The sequence below is a fragment of the Mauremys reevesii genome, linkage group 2, assembly GCF_016161935.1.
Source record: "Mauremys reevesii isolate NIE-2019 linkage group 2, ASM1616193v1, whole genome shotgun sequence".
Lineage (NCBI taxonomy): Eukaryota > Metazoa > Chordata > Testudines > Geoemydidae > Mauremys > Mauremys reevesii.
The window spans coordinates 175,798,299-175,823,755 of NC_052624.1; the positions used below are offsets into that span (position 1 = coordinate 175,798,299).

The following is a 25,457-nucleotide window of genomic DNA, read 5'->3' on the forward strand; positions in this document are numbered from 1 at the left end:
CAGAGCCTTTGAACCAAACTGTAAATCCTGTTTATGACAGAAACCACTTCAAGCCAGGGGGTGCGGCAGCGTATGATGGGAGCAAAGGTGGAAGACCCACTTGCTGGAGAAATGAGGGGGGGTAGGCACAGGACGGGTACGGGGGTGCGATGCCTCCAGGGATGGGCACATGCAGACGCCACACCCCCACTGCAATGAAACCCAATGGCGCTCTAAGCACGCCGGCTGCAGCCAAGTACGTACCGGGCAAAGCGCCTCGCGCCTCTCCCAGCAGCGAGAGAGTCGAGCCCCCTCCCCACCCCCGAGCGTGGGGCGCACGCGCGCTCACCGTTGCGTCCCTCGCTGACGCCGGCTCGTGCACTGCAGGGGGTGGGCGGCACGAGAGCGGCCGGCGCGCGCGCACAGAGCGGTTGGGAGCAGGGGAGGCGGTTGCTCCGTGTGTGCCTCGCGGGCCTCCGCCCCGCCCCTGTCTCAGGCGATGCTGGCGGCTGGGGCGATGCTGCGGAAGAGGCTGAGAAGGGAGGCGGGGCCCCCCCGCCCCGCTGCCCCCCGCCTCTCGCCCAGCGGCTCCGGTTCGGAGCCCCGCCGGCCCGTCCCCTGCCCCTGAGGAGGCCCCGGGCCGAGCCGGAGGCGGCGAGCCAGCGGCCCCCTCCACGCCCCGTCTCCGTCCTCAATGTCTCCCCCGCCGCGGGGAGGCTGCTGCCGCCTTGGAGTCCAGCCGCCCCGGCCCCCTCTCCGTAGCCGCCCCCTCGCCGCCGTCCCCTTCGGCCCGCAGCAGCAGCCGCCTGGGCGCGGAAGGAGCCCGGCCTCCCGCCTGTCACCGCCACCCGGCCGCCGCCGCCAGCCCCCGGCGGCCGCGGAGCAGCGGAGGAGGCGGAGAGACCCCCGGGGAAGATGAAGGCGGAAGCGGGAGACAACTCCATGATCAACCTGTCGGTGCAGCAAGTGCTGAGTCTGTGGGCGCACGGCACCGTGCTGCGGAGCCTCACCGGTAACCAGCCCCCCATACCCGGCCGGGGGGCGGGGGGATGCCGGGGGGCCCGTGCACATGGCTCTAGCCTGAACCAGACCCGTGGGGCCGGGGGGGATTCAGGGCAAAGGGCGTGACACCGAAATGGGATAAGAGCGGGGATCCTGGTCAAGGCAGAGCCCCCGTAAGTGTCGGTGGGGTCCTACATCACTAGCCGAGCAGGGCAGGGGGCTCTCACCTCTGCCTCCACTTGTGGTAAGCCAGGGCTGGCAGTGACTTGTTTCTTTCCTCTTTGGGGGCTGGTGACAAAAAGGGACCACGTGTGATGATGGGGGCTGGCAACCCCACACTGAGCCAGAAAAGGTTGATGAGTTGTGGTGGGCCCATTAAGCCACTGCATGCTACACCTGGGCTTGCTGCCAGGGCATGAAGGGGCAGTTAAAAAGGGAAGAGGACAGCCTAATAGCTGGCAGACTAGGGAGAAGAGACCTCCTATCTCTGCTCCCCAGGGAAAGGGCCTGTGCAGAGACTGCTGCCTGCCAGAGTCATCTGGAGGAAAGTGAGCCTGGCCCAGTACTATGTAGATTTTTTGGGGGACTCTTTCTTTGTTTTACTACAAGGAAGACTACTGGGCTGTCTATGCTAATAAAACTGTAGCAAGGAACCCCTGTGTGGTGTGTGTGTGTGGGGGGAACTCCCTCAATAAAGTCTGGACTTTTGCATCCTACTAGACTCTGCCCACTAGTTTTTCTTTGACATTGAAGAGCACAGTGTCAGATGGATTGCATGGGACATAGGGCACGTCAATTGATTATTAGTTGTGTTGATAGGCAGAAGTTTTGTAGTGGTGGAGCTCTTATTGGGCAAGTACTTCCTATACAAGTATGATTGGGGGTGCTGAACGAAAAGGGGTCCGGATTTCTGCTGTACAACGTATTACCTGGCATTGAGAGATTAATACACCTCTACCCCGATATAACGCAACCTGATATAACATGATTTTGGATATAACGTGGTAAAGTAGTGTTCTGGGCAGGGCTGTGCTCTGGCAGATCAAAGCAAGTTCAATACAACGCGGTAAGATTCTTTTGGCTCCTGAGGACAGCATTATATCGGGGTAGAGGTGTATTAGTAATCTGGTTTTGAAATAAATTGTCTGCTCCTCTCCCCTGTCACTCTGTGTTTTCCATTGATGTAGTTGTGCCTTGAGTTGCTAGATATGTGCTTTTCTTTTAAATGTTGAGGTTTTATCATCTCAATAAGCATTCAAGGCTTGAAAAATCCATTTGCTTTTGGCAGTACACCACAATCTATCATAGGAAAATAAGAAAGTTGAATAAAGCGAGGAAGTAGAAATAAGTCATAATAGAAGGAAGAGACAGACTTAACATTTTTAAATGCAGCAAATTGAAAAGTTGACAATAAAACACAGTATATAATAAATATATTTCTCTTGTCTCTCTAAATCATAGGGGGCATGACTTTGGAGGAAAGGGTAACAGGACTTTCAACTTGACTAGTAGGTTTTTTTTCCTTGGAGTACTGGCCATAAAGTAAATTTGTCAAACCTGGGAAGCCTGAATACATGTTGTGGTAATTGTAATAAAAATACACTGAATATATGCAAAGATAACTATTGGAAAGTTAACTATATTTTATTAAAATTTAAATCCTAAATTCCTAGCTGCCTTTAAGGGAAAAGGATGCCAGAGTGTGATAGAAACTTCTGTGGCAGATTTCCTCTTAAAGTTTCATCATTAGTGCTAAGGGGTTTTTCTTACAAAGTAGATTCTTGTATTAATCATTTAGCGTACAAAGGTTTTAGAGGGGTTGCTGTTTATCGTGGTGTTTCCCCCTCCAATCCTCCTTGAAACTGCTTTCCCTCAGTTTGTTGCTGTGGGGCCCAGTGTCCACTTGATGCCCAATGTGCATCAAGTCTGGAGGGAATTTGGAAGAAAGTTAAATAGTTATACAGCACGACCACAGCTTGTAGTTTCTAACCTTTGAAGTCTGGATGCTAAAAACCTTGGAGTGTATTACCAAATGTAAGTTGATAGTCTTCCAAAAGTTTGTGTTCTGTTTTACTGTATCCACTCCATTCGCTTAGTCTTTGTGAATCTGAGCTAATTTCTGAGTAGTGAGTAATGAGGGTGATCATTTATGCTTATATGAAATTTAGTGAAGGGCTGTGTAATTTATTTTTAGAACTAGAGCTCTCTTCACTTTAATGAATAGTAAAAAATTAAAACTTGTATATTCTAAAAATTGGTGTCAGTAATGGGTCTGTTAGTGTCTAAAGTGTGGAATACACTTTATCCTTAATTACAATTGCAATTAAAACACATTCTGCTTTATCTGTTGCTGATACCTATTGCTGACAATGAGTGACTTTCAGAGCATAATATTGCATAGTTTTGTGGAGTTTTGTGTTGCTCTTTATAAAAACTGTGACTTACGTGGATATGTATTTATGAGCTTAAACATTATTTTCATTTTATTTTAAATAGTACTCAACAGCTAATGTTAGTGAGTCTTATAACTAATTTTTTTGTGAAATAAACTTCATATATAAAAAAACAAACCTTCCCTCAGAATATTTGACAGAGGTAGAATAAATTGCTTTACAGAGAGTTGGGTACAGTGACACTCCATACAGAGAGAAAGGTGGATGGACGAATGAGTGGTCTTCTTACTGACTATTACTTCATTTGTTCTCCTGCTGCATTTATGAGAATTTTTGAACTCAACTGAGTGTAAAGCATTTCATTCTACCTTTGACATGTACAGTGTGTAAGAAGAGATTTCTTGGATGGAATAGGGAAGAAATTTTTAAAGATATCTACAAAGAAATGTAGCCTCAGGAATGCATTTAAGAAGACCCTTACGTGTTGACTTCAGGAATCAAACTGTTTTTTGTCATCAGAGGCCTATCATAGTTAGATGAACAAATTGACCTTGTAATGGTTGTTTGTATAAAACTGTAAAGTTTATATAGCAAAGTGAAGGTTTGCTGAACAGTTAGACTGAATTTTTAGGCTATATTAAAATGTATTATGTTTAAAGATTACCTCTTTAATCAAGGAAACTCTGCAGCATTTGTTTCCACTACCCCCCCATGTAACCGTTATGTACCTTTTCTGCATGTTTTCCTGTTGTTGCATATTCCAAGGATTTAAGCTTCATGCACCTGAGTTAGTTTTGTTTTCCCCATCCCTGTTACTTGTTATCGCTGAAAATCAGGCCTAAAGTTTATTAGCATTGTGCAGAAAATAGAAAACCACCTTCACTTCAAAACTGGTTGGGCACTTTGAAGAGCCCTGCTAACTGAACAAAAATGTTGTCTTGCAGAGCATGGATATATTTATTGCTACATGTCATGACCACATCTCTTTCTTCCTAACAGACTCCTGTTTGCTAGCATCTGTCAATGTATGTGGGTTTTTTTTTGTTTGTTTGTTTTTTAAATCGAATATGACTTATGTTCCAGACTCCTCTTTTTCAGACATTATATTGTCGTCTTGTGAGGAATTTTTGTCTGACTTAGTAGAACATTGTGGAGTAACAGGTTATTGCCAGAAGAATAATGCTATCATACAATTACATAAAAAAGAAAAGAAAAAGCCACTACATTAAAGTTGCAAAGTGAAACACTTCTACGAAATGCCAGGATTCAGTTTGCCTGAACAACCAGTATTCGGCCCTCTTGAGCCATATGCATTCTGATAGTCTGCAATTACACGATTAAATACTAATTTTTCTGCAGAAGCCTTGCCTCATTCAATGAGTGAGTAGTCTTTAATATTTCTTCTATACTCATCTAGTGTATGGCCTCAGGTTTATTTACCGCACCGTATTCAAACCCTGGACTGAATACAAAATTATGAATTTTATCCTGGGTATTTTCTAATTAGCTGCTGTAGTATCTGAGTGCTTCACAAACATTAATTAATTTCTCTACACAAGACACCTGTGAGACTAGTTGGTGTTATATCAATTTTACTGAGGGCCTAGAAAGATGAAGGCCAAAATTGTCAAGTCTCCACAAATTTTGGGTGCCCAGTTTGAGACACCTAGAACCTGTTTTTTTCCCAGAAAACTTAGCATGTTATAGCCATTTTTACAGCATATTATTTGGTCAAAGCCCCGTTCAAGTTGACCTCAGTTATAGTTGTGAGTGCTCACACTTCTGCAAATCTGGTCCCAGGTGTCTCGTGGGCACCCAGAAAAAGAAAAACACAGCTAGAGGCCAACTGAGGACATTTGGTTTAAGTGACTTCACTAATATCACATGGAGTCTCTGTGGCAGTGGCAGAGAGAGAATCTAATTCTCTAGGGTGACTTTCAGCTTCCTTAAGCATGAGACTTTGCTTTCCTCTTCCTGCAATCCCCTGCTTTATTCATTACACACCATCTGACTTCTGCAACAAATGAGGTAGGGATTCTACACATGACAGCCTCATTCATTACCCAACCCTAAGCTATTTCCAGAGCCCCATCTTTGCTGTGCACTGAATGAGTCAGTGGTCTTGTGGAAAAAATTGTATGTGATTGTATAATAAGATTGTCATAATTCCATAAGAACAAGGGGATTTCATTAGCAACCTCCTGGTATTTCCTAACTTTTGGGTGTTGGACTTTGTAATCTTTGCATTTTTTCAATGTAGTTCTTTTTTATGTAATGTTTTAATTTTAAAGAGTTTTTTTTAATCACATGGAGCTGTATTGAACCCAACTTGAGTCATCAGTAGGGTTTGGATCTTTTCATCCCCAGCACAGACCACTTGATCTAACAAACGGGTAGCAGTAGTAGGCTGAATAGGTGGATCAGGCACTAGAGAGGGATGAGATGCATTTTGCCAGTGGGTTTTACAAATATTTGCTGACAATGGAAGAATATTGAGTTTTGGGACTCCTGGTTTCAATTCTACGTCTCGGAGAGAAGTGTTCTTTCTAGTGATTATAGAACTTTCCCTGTCTTTTCTCCCACCTCCACCCCACAGCCTGTCTATTTAAACAAAAAACAAACAAAAACTTGACTGGATTTCAGTTGACAGCATCTTTGTGTTTCTTCTTAATCTTCCATTACTGTACTTGATCTTGAATGAATATGACCAACCAATCAACTACAGGCAAACCAGCCAAATCAAAATTTCTGAACTTAGATACCTAAACCATAGGCAGCTAAATAAGTTTTCCACCCCTTCACATACCTCCCTGTGTACTGAACTTGCTGTGAGCACTCGGCACCTGTGGAAAATCAGGCCAATTACTTAGATGTGTAACTTTAGATGCTCAAAGTTTTGCCTGGAGTCTGTTTTCAAAGCCTTTCAAAACTGCATATTCAAGCTATTTTAAATCTTGTTAATTTTGAGTCCAAGTAGGATGCCTTCCATGTTAGTGAGGGACTGCTTGGCCTGGCCAAGGCCCTATGGCAGATACCAACTGCCCATAATGCCCGCTGCAAAACAAACTGAGGTGAGGTAACAGGTACCTCTCATGGGATTTGAGTACTTCTTTGGTCACCCCAATCTGTGCTGCTTGATTGTCTGCAGTACAAGAAAAGTCAGAATTGAGTAAGAGTGTCCCCAGGGGCCAAGAACCGCAGAAAGCTTTGACCTTTTGGGGATAAAAAGTCATACAGTCTGCTTTCTTATAGTTGTGTGTGGCTAACTGTTATTGCTCAGTTATGACTTTCTAACACGGTACAGGGTGACTTCCTTTGTCACAAAGCTCCAGCATGACAGCAGAGAGGAAACTTTAAAGACATAGTTAAGGTAGTCAAATTACTGGCCAAGACAACCCTACAGGCAGCAATGGATGCCTCAGACACTGTGGCCAGGTCTATGGCCACTATGGTTACAATGTACCGAGTCTCTTGGCTTCAGGCATCTTTAGAGAAGCCCAGGCCACGATTGAGGATTTGCCCTTTGAGGGCTTAGGCCTGTTCAGTGAGTGCAGAGCACTATCTGTCCGCTCATTCAGGGACGCAGTTCAACCTCTGCTCTTTGTGGATTTACACCCCACCATCATACTGCAAGCCATATTGCCCTCAGCCCTATTCAAGACAGTAGACACTATCTTGCCGTCCTAGGCATCCTGAATATCATACCAAGAAGCGAACATGCCAGGAAGATACAGCAGAGGATTCCAGCCTTCTTCAGCAATGCACCCCTCCCACAACATTTCAGCAATTTGATGGAACCATTGGGAGCCACTTTGGAAGCAGTCTAGAGAGCATCGCCTTTGGAAGTTTCCTCACCTTATTCCACTGCATGTCATCTACCATGACATTTCACATATGGACTGGAGATCACTGCCCATGGTACCCCGTTCCTTTTTTTACCTACTACCCACCCTCTTTCTCCAATCGTTTTCAAGAACCCTTCCCATGAGAGCTTGTTGCATACAGAAGTAGCCTTGTTACTTCATCTAGAAGCCATAACAGAGGTTCCACCAGAATTGAAGGGAAAAGTCATCTACTCAAGGTGTTTCTTCATTCTCAAGAAGAGAGATATTTTGTCCTATCCTAGATCTGAGGAAACTCAGCAAATGCATATGCCATGTCAGTATGGTAGCACTTGTACCCATCTTTCTGTCTTTTCAACCTCAAGACTAGTTTGTGGCTCTTGACTTGCAGGATGTAGCTATCTATCTAGTCCACAGAAAATATCTAAGATTCACAGTGGGGCCCTACCATTACTAATATAGAGAGCTGCCCTTTGGATTCTTCACAGCACAGAGTATTTACTAAATGGCTATCTATGGTGGCAGCGCATTTAAGGAGGCACAGCATCCAGGGCTACCCATACTTGGATGATTGGCTGATCTGAGGCAGATCCCAAAAGGAGACGTGAACAGTGTTAGTATATGTCCTTTCTCTGTTCTCTGAACTAGGTCTCTTGGTGAACTACAAAAGATGATAGGGTTCATTGGAGCTGATTGATTCCTGATCATCAAGAGCCTGCCTCCCAGCAGACAGGTTCCTGTCTCTCTGGTTGAGAAGTTACCCAAGATAAAAACCTATGGTGACGTTTCAAATGAGTCTTGGACTCGTAGGTCATGGTAAAAATTCCACTTGTAGTACTGACCACTACCCCAGATCAGTGCTCAGCCCAGGGAGATGTCATCAACATATTCCCCAAAGTCCTAGGCCATATAATCCCTGGCTTTTAGAGAAGGGAGACTAGAGCACATACCCTAGGCCTCGAAGCTCAAAAGGGACATGACCCCACGGTACCCATCCCCTAGCCTCCTAAGGCAGTGGCTCTCAAACTTTTTTACTGGTGACCCCTTTCACATAGCAAGCCTCTGAGTGTGAACCCCCCCATCTCAATTAAAAACACTTTTTTATATATTTAACACCACTATAAATGCTGGAGGCAAAGCAGGTTTTGGGGTGGGGGTTGACAGCTTGCGACCCCCACCCCATGTAATAACCTCGTGATCCCCTGAGGGGTCCCAACCCCCAGTTTGAGAACCCCTGTCCTAGGGCATACCTCTATTACCCTACTGGGTGCCATAGATCATGCAGCCAGCCAAGAAGTCAGCATCTACAGTTTCAGCAAGAATGAGGTGTGTCCTGTCCATCAAAGCATGGGGAGCATTGCAGGTGGCCCAACCAGTAGTCTTTCCAACTGAATAGTCACAGGAACAAGACTCTGAAGAAGAGGATCCATAGGCTGAGGAGCACAACATTTTTGCTCCCGTCTCTTCCTTGTCATGTGATGAGACTTTGGTTCCCACTTTCACTAACTTGCAACTTGATGCAGACTTTTCAAGAGCTGATCTGTTGCATGGCAGACACAAGAATCCAGTGGAAGCTTTCCAGGTGAAATATCATAAATTCCTTGACACATTGCATATTACTCCTCCAGGACATCTTGTGATGCCAATAAATGAGAACATGCTTGAGCCAGCTGTCACACTGTCTGGAGTGACTCATGGCCGTAAGTGCCTACCTCAGGGCAGACTGTCAAAAAGAAGGCAGTCACTCCAAACTGGTGGTATGTTCTATCATTAGAGTTCACCAAGCCACTGACAAATGTGAACTCCTGGATCCTGTAACACTCTCGCCAGTGAGTCACCGACAGTTCCTTGGGCAGGGTGGATTTGATTTAAATCACTAGTCAGAAAGACTCGATTTAATTGCGGATTTCTATATAAAAGGGCGTTCTTGGGTTGTTATAACCTTAATATATATTCTTCACAACTCAGAGACAGATGTGTAGATTTCATTGTTAGAACGTAGACACTACATTTTTAAAGTGATTTATTTTGAAAACTTTAGATTAGTTTTTTTGCTATGTGACATACATGATGTGACTGAAACACTATCATTGGGAGATAACTGAAACTATAGAAAATGATTGTGATCTTGAAGGTGGATAGCCTTCAGAATCTTGTATGTTGAGGATGGATTCTCCTAAACAAAATAAATCAATGCAGTTATTTATTATTACCATACTACTCATTTAGTATTACTCATTGCATTCACTGACACTCAGTACTACTTTAAAGGTGAAATTGTAAAAGCAAGATCTGCCTATTTCAGCTATTTATTTTTTATCACAACTGCATCTAAAATGATAGTACCATAGAGTAACAACTATATTTTTTTGCTCAAACATGAGAATTCAAGAATAGTCCAGAAGGAAGACAGGCAGCCCTTAAGAAAGAAGTATGAAATAAAAGAAGTATGAAATAAAAAAAAGTTTACCAACCTGAAGATCCTGCATGTTTAGACATGTTCCTTTCATCATCTTCAGCGCAGATTCCTCCTGAGAAGGAACACTCTCATGATGTTGTTTCATTGGGGCAACCAGGCCTGGCATTTCTTTGTTGCACTGTTTACATTTTGCACGCATTCCTCACTTACCCACAGGTAGAGGAACTTCATTAAAATATTCCCAAACTGGGTCTCTTTTATGTCCTGCTGCCATTATAGGTTTTCCCTTCTAGTAAGAGAATGGTATGGTAGATCTCAAATCAATGAAGACTACACTCAGAAAGACCTCAAGACTTCTGGGATATGTTGCTTAAACAGTTTCACTTTTGTTTCTACTGCCTGTCCCTCCCTTCTCACATTTATCTCCAGACTTCTTCTCCTTGTCCAGATCTATTCTGCCCCCAACAATCTTCTATTCATTAAACTTTTTGAAACTTGGCACTTTTAGAGAGAGGTAATGGATTGACTCTGTGTACACAAATTTGCAGAGAGACAATAGGGTTGAGGTCTGTTATTTCTCACCTCTGTATATTCATTTACCTATGTATTTTAAAACAGTGTTGCTTTTAACAAGTATGTTATCTCTGGAGACAATAATCCACATTGAGAACTGCAGAACTAAGCATCTCTTATGGTATCTTCCAGACTGGGGTGGGCAAACTTTTTGGGCCAAGGGCCACATCTGGGTGGGGAAATTGTATGCAGGGCTAGGGCAGGGGGTTGGGCTGTGGGAGGGAGTGCAGGGTGTGGGAGGGGGGTGCGGTGTGCAGGAAGGGGCTCAGTGCAAGGGATTGGGGCAGAGGAGGGGTGTGGGGTGTATGAGGGCGCTCAGGGAAGGGGGTTGGGGTGCAGAGGGGGCTCAGGGCAGGGGTGCAGGAGGGATACAGACTGCGGGAGGGGGCTCAGGGCAGGAGGTTGGAGTGCAGAGTGCAGCAGGGGGTTGGAGTGCACAGGAGTGCAGGGTGCAGTAAGGGACTCAGGGCAGGGGGTTTGGGTGCAGGAGGGGCATGAGGTGCGGGCAGGGAGTTGTGGGGCAGGGTTCAGGAGGGGTTCAAGCTCCAGCCTAGTGCCTCTTACCTACAGTGGCTCGGGGAGGGTGGGGGGTGAGGCGCGGCACCACGGGGGGCAATCCCGCAGGCTGGATCCAAAGCCCTGAGGGGCCGGATCCGGCCCGCAGGCCGTACTTTGCCCATCTCTGTTCTAGACAGAGCACTGAGTCCCATTGGGTAGATAGAAAGATTAACCTAAATAATCTATACAGAAGTCCCTGGAACACAATAAGATTGGGTCCCTAATCCATGAACTATTGGAACTCATTTACAAAACTTTTCTTAAACATTACATGAATATATTGTGTCATACTAAAGAATTAGAATTTATAATCCCTATTCCATGAAGAGATACATTATAGCTCAGAAATATCTTTATCTTTAGATAGGTTTTTCCTCAAAAAGCATTTTATCAAATAAAAAAAATCTGATTTAAATAAAAAAATCTAATTTTTTTTATTTAAATCATTGATTTTTATCCACCTTGTCCCTGGCCCACTCTAGTCTATCTTGCCACTCAGGCAAGCTGGACTTAGTGATAAATCTTCACTTACACCAAAAATCACAAAATATTCAGGTTGCTTCAAGATCCAAGAGACCAATCACTTGCCCCAGATCAGTGGGTACCCTAGATCGTACACCAGAGACGACTGCCTATAGCCAATTCTCTAATAAAGTGACTTCAAAGATGTATTAATTAGGGCTATGTCTAAGTTGACCAACGCCACGCAACTCCAACGACGTGAATAATGTAGCTGGAGTCGATTTACCTTAGGTCGAGTTACCGCAGGGAGTCGACGGGAAAAACTCTCCTGTTGACCTAACTTACTCTTCTTGTCAGGGGAGTACAGGGGTCGACTGGAGAGGGATCTGCTGTCGATTTGGTGGGGCTTCACTAGACCTGCTAAATCAACCGCCAGTGGATCGATCTCAGATGCAGTGTAGATGTAGCCTAAGAAAAAGAAATGTTGTTTACGGCTTAAAGCAAGCAAACATATACACACAAATAAGTTGCAATCTAAATCCTAAGCGTGACAGAGTTGTAGTGATCTATCAATTCAAAACGTCTTTCAGGGCAGGCCCAGGAGTAACCCTTGGTGTCTCCAGCTTCCATTAGTCTTGGCCCTGTGAGAGTTCAAACAGCAAAGAGATGGAAAAATTTCCTGTGTCTTTGTTTTATTTGTTTCATTCAGCCTCCAAGTCCATAAGATGAGCTTCCTTACATGTAGCATTTCCAAGGTGTGATATGGCCATTCACCAATCCTTTATTGCGATGTTCTTGATGGCCTATCTGATTTTGATTTCCCTTGTGGATGGGTGGGGGAACACTCTTCCCATCTGCGTTCATAAGTTTAGAGTGAACATTTTCAAAGTTACAAAGCAAAACTTTCATATTTTCTCATAGCATGTAATACAGACATTATAAATAAGATTAACACATGCAGCAACCTACAAACATTCTATAGAGTATATTTTGTTATAAGACCAATACCTATTTTGAGCAGTACTAACACATAAGTGAACTGGTCTGGTCTCCAGCTATCAGTTTGTGGGTTCTTAGTTAATGCCTGCAACCTTGGCAGGAGTTGGCACTAGACCTGGCAGCATCACGATAGCCAACTTACTATGTCAGACAACCGCATCTCTGGCACCTGAGTGCCCCTAGAAGAAAGATCTGTTCCTATTGGGAGGGTTTGAACAATTTTACACTCAACCTGTGCCTGACTCACTGTATATGTATATAATGGCGCATGAACGGGCAAAACAACAGTGACCACCTAAGACCACGCCCCATGTCAAGGAACCAAAACAGCTGGACTTGTTGGGACTAAAAAACTACTCAGCCAGTTTACAAATGAGGATTGCTAATTACCATGTTTTATTAGTGAAATACTATTACTTAAATTGGGATAGCGCTGATGCATTTTACATAAACTTCCCCTGGAGAGTTAGGGAGAATTCTAATCTGTGTCTGAAGGAATGCGAGTGGTACACACATTTCTTCAAGCTGCACTGGATAAGAGACAGCAGCAAAGTTCATAGCTGTCTTGATAGCCACAGCAAGATCTTTGTTATAATCTTGTGGAATATCTAAAGAAGTCCAGGAGGCAATTGAGGACCTACCCTTTGAGTGATGTTGTATTGTTTAGTCCCAAGACTGGCAAGGCCGTATGCTCCTTAAAGGATTCTAGGGCAAAATTGAGGTCTTTGTAAATGTGTATATATCAGCACTCGGGCGAAGTGCAGAGGCCTAATCTGCCTATCAGACAGCCAGGCTTCTTGCATCAGAGACTGTCTGAAGCATCTGAAAAGAGACAGATTGCAGAAGAGAAGACCATCGGCATCCTCTTCTTCAGCTGGTTATACAGCATCATTTTCAAAACAGCAGATTTGACGCCTCTGTTAGGAGCCACATAACTCCCTAAGGAATTCTCTCTCTTCCCCTCCTCCACCCCCTTCAGTTTGAGAACAGTTTTTCGTCTCATGACTATGGACTGATGGGTACAGGAGATTGCAGAGGTGGGTACTCCATTCAATTCCAGACTCTCTCACCCCACATATCCCTTCCCCATCCATATTCAGGGACCTTTCTCACTAGAGCACACTACATCAAGAAGTGGAATAATTTCTAAAGCTGGTCTACACTGTGGTTAGTCAACGTAAGTGTCTATACTACAATATTTCTCCCGCTGCTGTAAATCGCTCATTACACCAACTTAATAACTCTGTCTCCACAAGCAACGTAGCACTTAGGTCTGCGTTGACCTAACTACATCATGTTAGTGTAGACACTGTGTTGACTGTTCCGGCTGTCAGTACCCCACAATGCCCCACACTTTGAGTTAAATCGGTGCAAACATACACTCCTGGTGAGGACGCGTACCACTGACAGAAGGAGCTAGTGTGGACATGCCAAATCAATTTAATTACTGTGGTGGCTGTACAGCCACATAACTTAAGTCAACTTCATTTTGTAGTGTAGACTTGCCCTAAGTCTTGGAGCAGTTGAAGTACCTTAAGATTACAGGGGAAACAGGTTTTATTAACATTACTTTTGAATACCTAAGAAGACAGGGGTTTGACACTCAGTTGCAACAGCTGAACATCTTCATCCACATGTTCATCTTAAGAATGATCATAGTGTTCTCTCTAATTCCCTCGGTGGATCCACAGAACTGGTATTCAGGTCTTGCCCTAAAGTCATTTATCAAATGCCTGGTGGTAATGGCAGCATACCTGAGAAGAAAAGCTAACCAAGTTTTTCCTTACCTAGACAGCCTGGTTCATTTGAGAGAGATCTCCTCAGCATGTGACTTTGTCCATTATCGGATACTCCAGCATTTTGCTTCCCTCTGAGTCAGTCAACAAGGAGAAGTTGGTTTTAATTCCTACCCAAACAATAGAGTTTATAGAGGCATTACTGGACTCCACCACAGCAATGACTTATCTGCCTCAGCTGAGATTCAACTGCATAGTAAGTCTGGTCAATCAGTTACAAGCCCAACCTTGGACATCAGTAGTTTGCCTCAGTCTCCTAGACCTAAGGCAAATGGCCTCTCACACTTTCATAACTGTGCGTGCCAGACTTAACCTTCAATGCTTGCAAGAGTGGCTGATGTCTATATATCCACCCAACAAACATCTAGACATGAGAGTGCAGATCCCACTAACCCCAAGTCCCATCATGTTTAAATTGGATTAAATTGGTGAACAGATCTTCCAGAAGTATGCAGGGTTTACCCTTATTTCCTCTATTGCCATCCAATGCACAGTTGACAGAAATTTCCAGTCTAGTATGAGGGAATTTACCTTGACCATCTCCACACTCAGACCTTATGGTAACTGTGGTTCTTCGAGATGTTGTCCGTATATATTTTATGACCAGCTCTTCTTCCCTGTTACTACGGAGTCCTTTAACACACGGAGTCTGTATTGGCAAAGGAACTGAGAGGTGGTTGGGATTGCCTGGATCTTTATGCTCTTGGATGGGCGGTATGAGGACACATGGAATGCATGTCCATACTCAGCAGACACTGTTGGCCAAAAGAATCCAAACCTGAGCATGTGGGGTGAATGCATACCAATAGCAGAACAGTTTCTTCTTCCAAAACAGTGATGCTATCGACTCTTGCACCTTATTCTGTGGTGTCATTGATATCAGTATTATATTAATACACTATCATGATGGTACACAATCCTGGCTGAGATTGCGGCACGGATACCATTCAAATAGCTTGTCTCTTCACACTGAAAACTCAAGGGAAAAACCTGGGAATGTTTCTTGATTATCTAGTGCCTAGGCTCTTAATTATAAATCTTCTCACTGTCCAATCCTGTTTCTTCTGTAGTTCTTTGACTATGGAATTGGAATAAAGAAAAGTTGGCAGCCCTTATGACTGTGACAATAACTTTTTGAATGTAAACTAATGTAGTAGTATCAGGCTAAGACTGCATCAGCACTTTTAATGTGTCATAGAAATGGGGATTGATTTAATCATTTTCTGAAACAGAGCCGTAGCCTTAACGTTTTTGGCTATGCTTGCAGTTAAACTGTGATCAGCACTGATTCAGCTGGACGCAGCATCAGCAATGGGTAGATTTTATAATGTAGAGAAGGCTTTAAAAAGGCAACCTTGAATGGATTCAGTTAAAGACACAGCACATTTTACAGCGGGTCATAAGTAGGGCCTGTGTATTTTATGGGACACTGGATCCATACTTTGGAAGGTTTTCTGATTCTTGCCATATGTACTGTTCTGTGTTATACTTTAAACATTCACTTGAGACTTTTATTGAAATTAATATAAAATACATTTTCAATCAATTCAATTTTAATTGATTTTTGTTTTTTTTTCACAACCACAATAAGTGTTATCTAGTTCTTTGGCAATCTTTTGACAGTCTTTTAAAAAATACTTTATGCTACCCCTAACTTTTCACTCTTTGTTTTTAATGCATAACTACATTTTAGAAGCTGAGGGGAAAGCTAGAGATTTCGGCATACAAATAAGGGAGGGATAAGCACCCATAAAGAGTTAGGAGGAGATTTGTGGGTTTGAGGCATGTAGCACTGGAGTGAACGGGAGCATTCTTAAGTGGTCTTTCTGATTTGTTAGTAGTTCTCTCATTCCCATGTACCTTCAATGATCCTTACTGCTCCTTTATTTTCAAAGTAGTAATAACATTTGTCTGACGTTTAAGAGGAAGACCTGTTTGTATTCAAGCACACATATTACATCATTAAGAACCTCAGTATTATTGGTTACCCAGCCGTGACAACATAATGTAGGCATATTTTGAAGAAGTGGTAGAATTACTAGACTGACGTTGTTGACTAATTGTAAATAAGCAACTAGAAATATAAAAATCATTTGTAACTTGGCCCTTTGTAAACATTAGGTTTTTCACTTAGGTACAGTAGAACCTCAAAGATATGAACACCAGAGTTATGGACTTACCGGTCAACTGCACAGCCTGTGGAACTAGAAGTTCTCAATCAGGCAGTAGCGCAGACCAAAACTAAAAAGCAAATACTGTACTGCCTTAGGGCTTTAGCCCCCAGGCTCAGGGCTTCAGCCATGGGGTTTGTGGTTGCAGCCGTGGGTGGGCGTGTGTGTGAGGAGTCTGGGTAGGAGGGGCTTCTGACTCTTGGGAGCACTGGGGCTCAGGGCTTCAGCTCCATGACTCCGATCCCAGTTCAGCCTCATGGAGGGTGTTGGGGCTTGAGGCTTCAGTGCCATAGGGGGCACCATGGCTCAGGCTTTAGCTATGAGGGGGGGCGCTAGTTTCAGCCCCAGTGCTACCCCTGTAACTAAAGCCCCGAGCCCTGGCACCCCCAGCTCCCGCTGAAGCCGGGAGCAGAACTGTGGGGAACCCTGAGCCCCAGCCCCGCTCTGTGGGGCTGAAGCTGGGAATGGAGCTGTGGATCTGAAGCCCTGAGCCCCAGCACCCGCTCCCCCACAAGTCTAAAGTGCTGAGCCCTGCTTCTCCCCCAGAGCAGAAGCTGCCCCGCCCATCCAGAGCCCTGACACCACCCCGCGCCCCTTTGCGGTTGCAGACCCAACCTCCCTTCCCGCCATGGCTGAAGTCCGTAATCTTTTCTTCAGAGCTACAGAACATTTCAGAGTTCTAGCCAACCTCCATTCCCGAGGTTCCAAGGTTCTACTGTAGTTAAAATTCAGCTCCTTTGGGGTTAATTTGTTCGTCAGAACTCTCCATTTAAGTTTATGGGTAGCTAGGGTGCTAGCCTTCATCTTATTTTCCCCCTTTAAATCACTAATCTTTGAACCTTTTTTAAGCTTCCTTGTTAAATATTTTTAATAAGCTTGTTTGCATGTGACAGTTGAATAGTTCTACAGTAGATTCTGTATATTAGTGTGAAATCAATTTGATTTTAAAAACAGCTCAAGGGAAACAGGTTGCTTCAGAGATACATTTTTGATGAAGGTGGACCCAAATGTTAATTTGGAATTTTTGGTTATACTTGGGGGTGTTTCTTTAAGATGGTTGGCCAAATAGGTATAGTGTCTTGAGCACATACCACTATCTTCAGATTGAGTTCTGTCTTCAGAAGATATCAGTGTTTTTCTTAAAAAATACAGTATTTTTAAACATCTTGCTTTATAATTAACACATCAGAATATTAACTTTTATTTGACTGCTTTCTTTTCAGAGATGTGGTACTGGGTTTTCCTATGGGCTCTCTTCTCCTCTCTCTTTGTCCATGGTGCTGTGGGAGTGTTAATGTTTGTGATGCTGCAGAGGCATAGGCAGGGGAGACTAATCTCAGTCATTGTGGTCAGCATTGGATTTCTGGGTTCTGTATCTGGAGCAATGATAACCAGTAAGTCTATTTTTGTTTTTTACATACAGTTTTACATCTTATTTTCAAAAGAGCATTATTTCTTAGCTATTCTGGTAACTGTTCATACAAATTTGTTACCTTAATCATGTAGTTTTTCCTATGAGAATGTCAACTTGGTTGCTCCTTCTACTGTGTGAAGATAAAGGCAGTACAGAACTGTCAGAGGAGCAGAGGACTCCTCAAATCTCTGTGTCCTCATATTTGGAAACCCTGGGGAGACCTCTGTTCTGGGAAGGGTGTCATTCCATTCTTCTTTACTGAGGGCTTTGCACATTTGCAGTGCAGGCAGTGTGCACACGTGGTCTGCTGCAGCTGCTGCAATGCTGCAAATAAGTGTGCAGTGCAGCCAAAGCCCCAAGCCCCAGGCGCCAGCGCGCTGTCCCGCTATCCCCACAGGAGGTGGGAGGAGACAGCGCTGGGTTGGTTTTCTCCCAGCGCTGGCGCTTGACTTGACTATAGCTGCGCTGCGCGCTGCCGCAGCTTTGAGTTTAAGTGTAGCCATAGCCTGAGACTGGAAGTGACAGCTCTCCAGTCTCCTGGGGTTCTGTGATGAGTGTTTCTAGTTATTGCGAGGAAACATTGTATTCTTAGGCTTTGTCTACACTGCCAATTGAAAGACAAAACTTTTGTCATTCACAGGTGCTTAAAAAAGCCCCCCTCTCCCTCCGAAAGATAAAAGTTTTTTGTCCCAGCAAGTAGCAGTGTAAACAGCTCATTGGCAGGAGTGCTCTCCTGTGGACAACGCAATCCCCGCTCATAGGGAGTGGAAGTATTTTGTCAGCAAAAGTGCTGACAAACAGCATTTACACTGCCAGAATTTTAGCATCATGGCCGTGTCACTAAAAGCTGTGTAGTGTAGACAGAGCCTTAGTCTCACAATGGTTTGCTCTGCATTTGGCTTTCCACAGTGGCTCTGCTGGTCTTGTCCTACTTCCTACTCCCCTGGTGGTTAGGCCACCAATAACCTCAATGTCTTGGATGCCTGCTTTGAACCAATTTATGCTGTGACAGGAAACAATTGCCCTGAAGGAGTTAGACCTCTGAGCAATCAGAAGCAGGCTAAACAGACATGCATTTTTCTGACAACGTGGGAAATCCTCTCTTCTAAAGAAAAAACCTCTCCACTCACTCATCACTCAATCATTGGACCCAAATGAGGAACTAAGGCCTTGTCTATGTGAGAATTGGATGGATATAACTAAAGCAATTCAGAAATGATTTAGTTAAATTGATGCAACCCCTTTATGTGAACCTCCTATTTTGGTTTGACTGCATTATTCATTTAGCTTAAGTCAATTACTTACCAGCTTAAGCTAAAACAAAAAGCTACTCTTTGAGCAAAATAAGAATCTAAACAAGGAGGTTGCACCAATTTGACTAAATCTGTTCTAAACTGATTTAGTTATACTGGTATGACTTATCATGCAGACAAAGCCTAAGAGTTGGAGTAAAGCCCAGAAAAATAAAGGGGCAGAAACTTGTTTCATTCATTAAAACAATGCCCATATAAGGAATTTTCTAACACTAAAAGTGAATTGGTTGAACAGAACCACAGTAGACTACGGGAGTAATCTCAATGGGATGAGCTAAGATCTAGATCTCTTTGCAAACTGGATAAACTGAAATCAGAAGGCTCTTGGTAAGGTGTAGGGACCACAAAACCAAGGCCATTGACTCCCTACCTCAGCTGTAGGCAAAATGTTATCCCTATTCCTTTTTTCCCATTTCACTCCCTCCAAGGATTGGTCAGGAAATCAGGTAACCAGAGAACATGAGTGATGTTTCTGGCTTTATCACATTCCCTGGTGCTCTGTAACAGCGTCAGCAACACAATTTTGTTCTTGACAGTCAGTATTCAAACAACTGTAAAAGTACAAGCCTTTTAAATAGGACTGTCAATTAATCGCAGTTAACTCAAGCGATTAACTCAAAATAAATTAACTCAATTAACATTTTTATCACAATCCCGTTTTAATTGCACTGTTAATAATAGCACTTTAAATTTCTTATAAATATTTAGGATGTTTTTCTACATTTTCAAATATATTGACTTAAATTACAACAGAATACAAAGTGTACAGTGCTCACTTCATATTTTTAACTACAAATATTTGCACTGTAAAAAAGATAAAAGAAATTGTATTTTTCAGTTTACCTCGTACAAGTACTGTAGTGCAAACTCTTTATTGTGAAAGTGCAATTTATGAATGTAGAATTGTTTTTACAGAACTGCACTCAAAAACAAAACAGTGTAAAACAAGTCCACCAAGTCCTACTTGTTTAGCCAATTGCTAAAGTTTGTTTACATTTACAGCCGATAATGCTGCCCACTTCTTATTTACAGTGTCACCTGAAAGTGATAAAAGGCATTCGCATGGCACTTTTGCAGCTGGCATTGCAAGGAATTTATGTGCCAGATATGCGAAATATTTGCATGCTCCATCATGCTTCGACTTTTATATGGCACTATCTGTTTATCTTTTTTACAGTGCAAATAGTTGTAATACAAATAATATTAAAGTGAGCAGTCTACACTTTGTATTCTGCGTTGTAATTGAAATCAATATATTTTAAAATGTAGAAAAACATCCTAAATATTTATAAGAAATTTAAATTGGTATTCTGTTACCGTTTAACAGTGCAATTAAATTTGGGATTAATAGCAATTAATTTTTTAATCGTTTGTCAGCCCTACTTTTAAAACATTCTCTTTCTTCAACATACTCCCTGTCTCAGGCAAGAATGGGATGTTTCAGAATGACCCTCTGTCTAACTTTGCTGTCCAGTAAAAGCAAAAGAATAAAGTCTCACAAACTGTACATGTTCTGTCCATACACTGGCAGTGATTTCTGATAGATGTCTGCCACCCCATTCAGGAAGTTAGTAGTTACCATAATTATTGCAAGCCTTTAGATTCCCATGCCTTAAAGGGTATTTTCATTGCAGTTTATGTCCCAATCCAGAATTGCCTTATTTATTTATTTATTTATTTTAAAGAATGTTCTAGATAGCCCTTACTGTGCTTCACACTTACCTACGGTGTTTTTTAATGTATTGCAATAGTTGAAGCTGGAGAGATGTGGTACTGGGGTTGGAACTTAAAGACATTCTGTTTTATTATTGGAACTGATTCACTTCCTTTATGTATAAAAGGAGGAGCAACTCAGTTGATTGTCTGGCAGCCCTGTCTTGTGGAAAAAAATGATAACAAGTAGGCAAAATTTGGTTTTGTGTAAAAATGCATAATCCCTGTTTTCTGAATGTGCTGGACTCCTCAATCTTTCAGTGCATCATTTCCAAGGGGTGGCTTAGAACTCTGCATCACTAGCTGCTAATCAAGATACGAGAGGAGCAAAATAATTTTATTAGCAGGTATTGTATGTTTTGGCAAGTGGCAGAGAACACTGCTTAACCAGCCCAGCAGGCTGTAGTAAACTTGTTAAGATCAGCTATGGCCATGAAATGATTTTTGTTCCTTCTTAATAGTTTACTGCATTTCAAATTGTGATGTGAATTGAGGTATTCCATCCTTTTCCTGTTTAGTATTGTATTTCAGGTAGGTTAAATTTAAGTCATTATTTCCAGGTGACAAGACCAACCTGAGTCTCCATTTTACATTTCACATCTCCTGCATCTGTTTGTTTTTGGGAAATGCAGAGTAGCTTATTTAAATAAAGAAATCGTAATTTGACAAATGGGAAATACTGTCCCACTATTTGGCTGGAAGTCCGGAATCTCTGTGCCAGGAGAAGGAACATTTTGTTAAATGCACTACACTTAAATGTTGACAGAGCTTGCAAGTTGTCTAATGGAATTTAATGTTTGTAGACAAGAAGCTGTAAAATATTGATTAAACAGCATTGGACAATGTCATGCATATCTGTTTTCTTCTTGCCACAGTGTTCTAGATGCAGGAATTTTGGATACATATTTTCCTCAGATGTTGTTTTTCTCTCTTTTCTCCCCTACTTATTTGCTGCCATTTTTCTATTTATTAGGTTGGCAAACCTCAACCAGTGTGTTTTTTGGCTCCATTCCAATTGTGCTGTGTTTATAAAATGCAAATTGCTTGACACACCCTAATTTGCAATTTGACAAGAATAGATTAAAAGTCTCTCAAACTACTAAAGTTTGAGAGCTTTACAACAATGACTTTTTTTCACCTAAATATTGCAAGCCTTTCCAGAACTCTTCAATCTCTGTCCCAACTATTGAGAGACTAGAATTTGAGTCCATTTTTTAGGAATGCTGTTTGTTAAAACCAAGCAGCTGGATTTCAGTTTGGGCTGCATTCACCAAAATGAATTTTCTCCAATGCAGGAAAAAGGGCTCTGTCTAAAGAATCTGTTTTGATTTTGACAGTGAATAGGCAAGAAACATTTAGGAAAGTTTGTGCCAGGTGGTTGAAATAATATTAGCGTGGTATTTCTGGTGAGAAACTGTAGATGGCAGCACAGAATAGTTTTTCTGAGAACTAAAAAAATCCCTTTTTACTTAATACCTATGGAGTGTATTGTTTTGACCATAGTACTTTGTCATTTGGAATAGCGGCATGCACTATGGTTGGTATGAAAACAAGATTTTCTGTTTTTGGAAGGCGCCAAATTAGATACATAATTAGATCCGTTGAGCCTGATGTACTTGCTGAGAATTAGTTCAAAGTAGTGTTTTTCCTTAAAGTTAATATTCCTTGCTTCTGTTTACTTGGCAGACCATCCCATCATACATTGACACTACAAAGTGCTCTTTTCATGTTTAAACTAAACCTATCTTCATTAACGTCAAATAGTGTCCATATGTTCTCCCTACATTCTGGAGCCTGAATAGGTTGTTTATCTTTTCCTTGTGATCTTTAAGTACTTAACTGTAATAAAGTGCATGTACACTTTCCATACTAAATGTGTACCATTCCAGCAACCTTTTATTCCTCTAAGAAACTTCTTCTCATGCTGAAATATGATGTGATGCCCTCCATATGTTTTCTGTAGGCATGGAAAATAAAGTGCAATGAAAATGGATTACTGTGATCCAAATCACACTAGCACATGGGATATCAAATAAAAAAAATAGTTGATCTTAACAAAACTATTGTAGGCTCTTATATTCTTCTGCTGATAGACTGCAAGGGTATGGTAAGCAGGACTTCATAGCTTCATCACTGGTATAGCAGTGGATGTTATTCCCAACCATTGTTCACTGCTAATAATGTCACTTTTACTCATATTACATCACTCATGAATAAGACAGCATGATTTTATTCTTTGACCTTGATTTGTGAAACATCACATACTGTGTGTGTGATGTGATATTTAGCATAAAGAAGCTGGTGGGAAGGAGTTACTGTCAGAAGTCTTCTTAATTTCAAGTACAGTATTCTATTTTTTAGTTTACCCAGTACCCATCCTGGCCTCTTGGCACTAAACAGACTTTTGATGAAAGCCCACACACAGTAGTGCAAGAGAAACTCTTTCCTTGCTATTCAACATTGCATGGAACATTAAATTTACATTTTTTTCCATATATTCTGCAGGATGATATTGCAATGTTTACTAGTATTATGTTTTTTTATGTACCTCTAATACAACTCTTAAAGATTTTAACATTGGTAAGTCAGAATGATACTGACTTGCTATAATGAAATTGAGTTTAGTCTCACTAGAAAATAGTTTATGGGGAGCCCAGTTGAAATGAAGAACATTGTTGGGTGATGTAAATATTTTACTGTACATGTGCTTTGCAAAATTCAGATGTTTTTGATGGAGTGAATAAAACTATTATTTTGTTCATTATAAGCATTGTTGTAAGGGGATGCAAGTAGAATGTATTAGCTGCTAAATTTTCTTGGCAATTTTGCAAGGCTTCTTTACACTAGTAAAGAATAGAGAAACAGAGATAAATACTGTGAAAATGTCTGGGGAAACTGCAAAACATAACATTACAAAAATAAATCCATAAAATAGATGTATAAGTATATTTGTTTGAAAGTTAGGAACATTTGTGTGTATGTAATTTCCTAGGTTTTTAAAAAATGCAGTTCAGCTGGGAAACTATACATAATGCTGATCATAACAGCGAGAGAAGTAAAGCAAATTGGTGTTAATAATTCTGTAGTAATAGTTTGATAACACGTTTGGTAATAGAATACGCTGAGACCTGATATTAATCATCTTAAACCTCCGCTTTGACCTTTTCTTCGTGTAATACAATTTCACATGTTTTTCTTGTGATTCTAGGTGCAGCAGTAGCTGGAATTTACAGAGTAGCAGGGAAGAATATGGCTCCTTTGGAAGCACTGGTATTTGGAATTGGACAGACAGTACTGACATTGATTATCTCATTTTCAAGGATTCTTGCTACACTTTGAGACTTCTGTGAAAATAGTCATTTGATATAAGGAAACCTTTTGTCTACAGAGAAGCTCCCTGAAAGTGGCTTCAGTGGCTGGAGGACATGGATTAGTGCAACAGGAAGCATATGGGACCTTTACTTCAAATCTAGTTCAGTTAAAAGGGAAAGGACTGCCCTCTAGTGTCCACACTGTTGTACTACTGCTCTGCACCTTATGTGCCTCAGTCACAGGGAAGGTGCAATTAATGTATGTGAAGCTGTGAGATAAAGCACCTTGAAGAGCTGCCAATCAGGTTAACGCTTGATGATGAGATCATTGTTCTTAACAATGTTGAAATACAGGGACATTTCTCAAGAATCGGTACATGTGCCAAAATTGAAGTTTAATTTTTTAAGTATTGATAGTGTGAACATTTGAAGATAAGTGCTGTGAATATATTCCACATTAATTCAGGTAAACTAGTAAGGTACTTGCATTTGTTTAACTGAATCCTACTCGGTGCTGAGTGTTACCCCATTCAGCATATGAAGTAACTACTTGGTTTTTGAACTGTACTTGAGTATTACTGGGATATAGGACTGCAGCAGCTCTCTTCATACAATTAATGTGGTTAGCACTATATGTAGGAGATCTTAAGTGAAGAAATTCTGTGAGGTTCACCACCTATAGAAAAGAGATTTAATGATTTTATTTCTACATACTTTGTATTTTATCAGTCCCAAAATCATCAAGCAGACTGAGAGCAAGGCAAACTAAGTACAATCTATTATGTGTATTGAGAAATGACATTTAAATTATTCCGTTATTCATAAATTATTTTGTTTGAAATGTAGGTATTCATTAACCCTTCTGAAAAAAGTGCTTGCTGTTTATCTTCAAGGAAAGAAGTTGTTTCCAGTGTGATGTCAGAGAAGTTACTTGTTGCAATTAAATCTTCTTTTTAATGATATTTAAAAACCAGAACCAGTCTTTAATTCTGAAACATCTAATGTTTAAAACATGGCCTAATCTAGGCTCTGAAAGAGAATAAAAAAAACAAGTAAAGAAACAACAAAGAAAATTGAAAGGGATTTTAAGAAATATTTTTGTGTGTGGTACATGATTGTGCTGGTATTCTGCTGAACAAAAACGGTAAGTTTAAAGTTAAGATCCAGTCCATCAGTATCAAAACTCGAACAATAGTGTAATGCATGTACTTCCTCATTTCTGAACACATTTTATCCTTTGGAATAATTAGATATGTGGAGTTTTCAGATATTTTAGCTTTCAGTAGACTTGTGTTCTTTCTACTTTAAAAGGAAAAATGGTGAAGTGCATGTAAAAGGCACATATAAAATGTTTCAAAGAGAATAGAAATTTTAAAATATTACAGGAGTGCAGAATTCAGAAGAGCCAAGAAGGTCTGTGTGAGGAAAGAGGGAATCATTCATATCCTGCTTCAATGGAGTACTTTACAGCAGTTGAATAAATGTGTGCATAGAGAGGGACAGCTTATGCAC

General features: G+C 41.7%; 1 protein-coding gene across 2 annotated transcripts; it reads left to right on the plus strand.

Annotated features, from left to right (window-relative positions):
• The first annotated feature begins 285 nt into the window (after window positions 1-285).
• Window positions 286-24,915, plus strand: TMEM170B (transmembrane protein 170B). 2 transcript variants are annotated; one of them, XR_005595017.1, is made up of 4 exons: window positions 286-991; window positions 17,418-17,588; window positions 23,843-24,411; window positions 24,792-24,915. XR_005595017.1 is itself a non-coding variant. In XM_039527202.1 (3 exons), the coding sequence occupies exons 1-3, from the start codon at window positions 895-897 to the stop codon at window positions 23,971-23,973; spliced, it is 399 nt and encodes a 132-aa protein (XP_039383136.1). In that variant the 5' UTR covers window positions 286-894; the 3' UTR covers window positions 23,974-24,915. The 2 variants fall into 2 exon arrangements, 1 of the variants encoding a protein (XP_039383136.1); XM_039527202.1 differs by having other exon boundaries at window positions 23,843-24,915.
• Window positions 24,916-25,457: the final 542 nt, after the last annotated feature.